Here is a 6,000-nt window from a genome sequence, read left to right on the forward strand (position 1 = left end):
GCTAATAAATACATACGAATAATTGATTTGCATACTTATAAATGATTTGCAAACCTAATATTTTTAGAACTTAATAGTGAAAACTGAAATAACTTTCTGGGTAGTGTTTTAGTCCTAACCGCCCTTATATTGTAATAAACCACTGTATAGATATTGGAAATAAATGTTGAAACCCGGGGGGGGGGGAGTGACTTCAAAAACTCCTCTCTGGCAATGCCATTGAACTTGGGTATTTTAGTTTCTTCCCTTAAAAGTTAAAAGCACTTATGAAAGGTTATTTTTTTTAAGTATTAATTTGCTGATTCTAGAACATATACAAACCTCTGACTGCTGCAACCTTTGAAAAACCTCAAAATTAAACCTTTTGGTATCTGCTTCTCTTTATGACCAAACTTTTCAAACATTTTCAGAAAAACTTTCAACGCAGTAGATCTTTCATCAAAGCGTCTCTCGTTGTAGAAAAAGCACTTTTGCTTTCCTATACTTTTTTGTATTATTGCCTTATTTCTATGTGTTTGTAGTAAATGAAATCTGCATACAATATTTTTAGTACAAATTTATGATATTGCCTTGAAAACAAAATTTTTTACCTTGAAAAGTACTTGAAAAGTGCTTGAATTTTTTTCTGCCTAAAGGGTATGAACCCTGCTGAGGTTGTAAAGTTTTTTTTTTAATCAGAACATATTACCGCAAATGCAAACAGAACAAATTTGGCAGTTAAAGAAAAAAAATGTCAAAAAGCAAAAATTGCAGATTACTGCAGACACATGTTTCGGCGTTACAAGGAATGCCATTTTCAATGCAAAAGAAATTAACTTATGGATGAAAAGACATCCAACAATAGCTTAATAAAAGGTTGAGATAATATTTCTTTTGTCGGATGTCTTTTCATCCATAAGCTCATTTCTTTTGCATTGAAAAAGGCATTCCTTGTAACGCCAAAACATGTGTCTGCAGTAATCTGCATTTTGTGCTTTATTGACGTTTTTTATTTCTTTACTTTTTAGCATAAAGGTAGCAAATTTGGCAATGTCTTATAGCAGGGGTTCCGCAACTTTTCCGATTTGCGGCACCCTTTGAAGAATTGGAATTTACTCAAGCATCCCGGTCTTTTATATATGTTCTTATTGTTAATTGGTACTGTGGATACTTCAGCCCCATAGAGTGGTGCAGCCCCGACTTTGAGAACTCCTGTCTTATAAAATGTTGCTAAAATTTGCCTGGTTACAGTACGATATAAATATGAACAGTATCTATAGCACAACTTTTAGATGTAACAATAAGTGTTCAGTCTGGAATGGTTTTGGGATTTGCAGTGGAAATAAAAATCTTTGGGTCAAATTGGTTGTCTAGATTTAATGATTACATCTTGTTATAATGCTATATTCAGTTACTCGATTTTTTTTAAGAACTTTTATCTACAGATTAAATGCGCTGTGATATTGCCCCGTACTCCCATGCCTTTACGTGTGTCTATTTAAATCTTGCAATATAAAAAACATCCATGCATAGATGTATATGGATTTTTTTAATCAACTTTGTTCATAAATGTTTTGTAATTATGAGACATTTTCCTCGGATCATGACAATAAGGAAAATTTACTGCGTAGAGCTAAAGTGATTTTTTTTTTAATTATTATTTGCAATCGAACTTTCATAATAGTCACACGGCCAGCTAGCAGGCTATGAATTTTAAAATTGTGTTTACATGCTTTTTTTTACTTCAACTGTTGTGATAATGTGTTACGAATGGATTCTTTCACATAATAAGTCACCATTCAATTTTTGCATTAAAAAATTGGAAGAAAACTTGCAATTGTCACATACATGAACTCTGTATAAAATCTGAATCCTATCAAACATTCCAAACCATGCTGCTTTTGCAAAAAAGATTAAATGGTTTGTGTTGATGTCTATCTATGATAATCTACCACCTGTTGAAGTCACCAATGTTTTAGTTTTTTGTTTTATTCTTCACCAGATTTTTTTTCTTTTTAATTGTTCAGTCAGTAACACGTTTTGGTATTTTCCCAATGCAGGGGATTATATTGCTTTGTACCAGATTCAAAGGGGACTGATGAGGAAGAGGGCTTCCGAGAAAGATGATTACATTGCTCAGCTTGCTCGGGATCGAGAGGATTTAAAGGTAGGTTGTATCATAGAGTAGGAATGCTGCTTCATTCCTAAGGTTTTTTTTTTTTTTTTTTTCAAAATTATTTGGTCTTTTTCAGCTTGTAAAAACTGAGTCGAAAGTCACTTGACCTGCTCTGGAAATTGTATGAAATAGTTATTTTGAAGACTTCATATACATATTTAATATTAAACCTCCTGTTTTTTAAGCTAAAAAACAACTTGGGCAGTTTGCCCAAAATTCCCCAACCAGTTGGAAAAAATTCCCCAGCCAGTTTTCACGTGAATGAGATTTTACTGCATGAAGGATTATACAGATATAAAATGTAGAGGATAGTTTAAAACAACTAAAAACTGAATTTATTTTTTTTAATTATTATTACTATTATTACTTTCGTTCATTTTGCTTAAACTAAAATCTTCTACCCTTTCACTTTGTTTGATAATTTTCTTTTCAGATATAATTTTAGAAAGTAAATAAAATATTTAAATTTAGTGACCTATAAAAATAAAAACTTAAGAACTACTGACTGACAGTTTAGGAAATGTTTTAAGTGTTATGCCTTTAGAGAAAATTTTGCCAAATTTTGCATCAAAGGTTATGTATATATACATGTTCAAATTTATTTTAACTCAAAAAAAAAGGTAGTTAATAAAGCATTCGAATTTTATTTTAAATTTTTGTAAAATTAAAACTTTTAAGCAAGTTTTCATTGTGAAAACTTGAATTTGTCAGAAATGAATTCATGTTTTAATTTAATTTTAACCTTATTTTGTCTTCTTTTTTTTTTTCAGACCAAACTAGGAGAACTCCAAGGACTGGTGATGCGACTGTTAGAGGAGAGAAAGCTCTTCCAAGCTCAAGGCACTGTTTTGGACCAGAAGATAGACATTAGCCATCTGCCACACACCTGTGATGTTAATGGAACATCTAGTAAGTTGATTAGTCTTAACATTGAGTTTTGAGATACCTGTCTTTAAAATTACCTATTTTTATTCTGATAGAAATAGGCCTCTTTGATTTTTCACCAATGTAATCAGGACCCAATTAACCCCTGGAGTTAGTAATGTTTCCCTCAGATTTCAAACAAGGCAGGGCACTTCCTGATAAAAAAAATTTTTTTGAAAAGAATTTTGTTTTAAGTACAAATTTTTGTACTACCATCTTCCTGCACCCATTCTAGTGGACAGGGAGAATGAGAAGGTGACATCTCAAAGCCATGTTGGGGTGAATTTTTACCTTTTGAGCATGAATATTTGTTTTTGTGATCAAGTGTTGATAAATTTTGAAGGGGCAAGGGGATGCATTGAGAAATGATAAAAAGAGGGCAGGGCACAGTGCCCTCCTAAAAATGTCTGAGAAAAACACTAAATTAGGAACTCATGAAACCTTAAAGCCTCCAACCTCTTTACCCCCAAAATCATCAGTTGAACAACGTGACCCAGGATAGTAATATTCAACTTTTTTTCCTATTACAGGTGAAGAAGAACCATTTGTAGAATCTCCTCCTGCCATCGTAGGAGATGCTTCGGTCTCGACCAAAAAACCGGAGGCCACCGCCAGAAAGATCATGGACCTGTTGACGGAGATAGAGACAACCAACCTGGTTGAAAAGCCAGTCCTGGACAGCTTCCATCCCTGTCCCGTGTGTTCTGGCAGGTTGATAACCGTCTAGTCGTCGGAGAATTTCCCGACTGACAACCTTTCAAAGAGCCTTGATGCACGCTGTCGAGAAATGCATTTATCCTCTGGATTCTTCCCGCAACCTATAGAATACGAACAAAAGATTTTATTGTGCACTTCACCCTGGGTTTGAAAGTTCCTCTTTATGTTTCTAAGTTGTTCTTGCATTCCAGTTCAGTCCTCAATCCAAATATTTCATTCAGGTTTGATTTTCATCTATACCACCTTGTGTTTGTGTAGTTTGTGTTTGGTAGTCGGAGCCAGTAAGGGAAACTTTGATATTCATTCACTCTTAATGTGGCTTTTGTTGCTTTCTTTTTTAACCTTATACGTATTTTACAGATTATTTTTAAAAAAACACTTTCTTAATTTTTTTTTCTTTTTTACGTTTTCCTTTTCAACTATTAGTTTTTTTTTTTTTTTTTTTAATCAGGGGCTAAAATTCAAATTTATTGAACCTCCCCTTTAAGCATTATGTGTTGAGGGTATCATAAGTTTTTGTGAGAGGAAAAACTAGCAATATTATTTCAACTTCAATCTTTCAACTCTTTGTGTTCCCACATTTACAATTTTTTGTTTGATGTCCTGGGTTGGTTTATATCAAGTCATCTGAATTTTTATCAATTTTTTTAACTTTAATAAATGCTTTTAAGTCCTCATGTGTTCATTAGGTGCTGACTTATATGAATTTTCCACCAGTGAAAGTCTCTCTTTAGGACAGTTCTCTTCAGTTTCAAAAAGCAGGATCTAGGAATTTTTGCCCATAACACCCTGAACCTTATTACTGAATAAGCCAACTAGGTCATGGCCTAGAGCCCTTGCTTTGTAGGGGGCCCCAAATATCTAAAATTGTAAGCTTTGATCTCAGTGGGGCCTCAAAAAAGTGCCTGGCCTAGGACTTCTCAATATCTTAATCAGGGTCTAAATAGCACTATCCTTTCCCTAAATTTTAGCCCGTTTTCTTTTTTTTTTTTTTCTTTTGATAACTTAAAATCCAAATCTTCTAGAAGATTTGGATGTTAACGTTAAGAAAAAGTTTTTATTTGAAATAGTGAAACAAATCATTAAGTGTTTAAATGCTATTTTCTCTGGGGTATAATTTTAAACATGCTTTTGGTTTGGTGCTATCAATGTACTTTATAAATCAGCTGCGTACATATCTATTCCGCAAAATTTTGAGTGTTATCAAATATTTATTTATAATAGTAAACTTTTTATGTATTTCTTGTGTAGGGTCAGTATTTCCTCACAAAGATAATGCAATAATATTTGTAGTTGAATAAATGTAATACTTTCCTTCAACTGCATTTTTTAAAAAAAAATCAAGTTTTAATTTATTGCAATTATATTATAACTGCAAAAAGTGTCCCAAACCTCTCAATATAATGGGGCCCTACTGTATCTTATAAAATACATTGTTTTTCTTGTGCCAGTATATATTTTATTTACCTAATCTAATATTTGGTGCACAGTCAATGCAAGAAAAATTCAAAATCTTGACAGGTGTATCATCGCAGGCTTCAGGGACAAGTGTCCCTTATGCCGTCCCATTCAAAGTGGGACACTAGAGTTATCAAGGAATGGGGCCTTGGAATTGTGATATTTTCCTCAATATTTTGTATCCACTCGTAACTTAGAATTGAGTTTCTCGGTAAATGTGCCGCGTTTATTCTATATTTGTTTTGTGAGAAAAACTGATGTCATTCTGAGTTTGTGAAAGTGATCTGTAAAGCGCAAAATGATTGTTTTTTGTACAGTTTTGTTATGTGCCCTATGTATTGGTGGACATTTTTCTGTTTGTCGCCAACATTAACGTTAACAATAGCTTCAAATGCATCAATTTCAGGTCATACAGTAAAAAATTAATTTATACATTTACTCTTATCTCAAAAATTAACAGTTCAGCCTATGAATATATGAGGCATTTGCTATCAAAACCAGCTCCTTACATATTTTTCTGAAATCCACTTTGTTGCATATTTTGAAAGTTCAGAGGATTCTTCACAGGGTTCGCCGATATATATCATGATATATATCACGATATATATCCGATATTTATTTTGAAAATATCATGATATTTTGATATTTTCGATATTTATTTTTTCAGCTATGGTATTTTCAATATAAAAAGCGTTATTAATCATAGTAATATTGTTCAATTATTATTGAAAATAACCAAAAAGTTA

At 32.6% G+C, this 6,000-nt stretch overlaps 1 protein-coding gene across 1 annotated transcript in view; it reads left to right on the plus strand.

The window, feature by feature from the left end:
- The window catches only part of LOC129222600 (golgin subfamily A member 2-like), a gene marked incomplete at its 5' end in the record, with an annotated part of 44,207 nt that extends 40,099 nt beyond the window's left edge, over positions 1 to 4,108 (plus strand). Inside the window, 3 exon segments of the mRNA XM_054857115.1 lie at positions 2,040 to 2,146; positions 2,926 to 3,064; positions 3,610 to 4,108. Of these exon segments, the coding sequence (XP_054713090.1) occupies positions 2,040 to 2,146; positions 2,926 to 3,064; positions 3,610 to 3,806 (443 nt within the window).
- Positions 4,109 to 6,000: the final 1,892 nt, after the last annotated feature.

The sequence above is a fragment of the Uloborus diversus genome, chromosome 5 (assembly GCF_026930045.1).
Source record: "Uloborus diversus isolate 005 chromosome 5, Udiv.v.3.1, whole genome shotgun sequence".
In the NCBI taxonomy this organism is placed as follows: Eukaryota; Metazoa; Arthropoda; class Arachnida; order Araneae; family Uloboridae; genus Uloborus; species Uloborus diversus.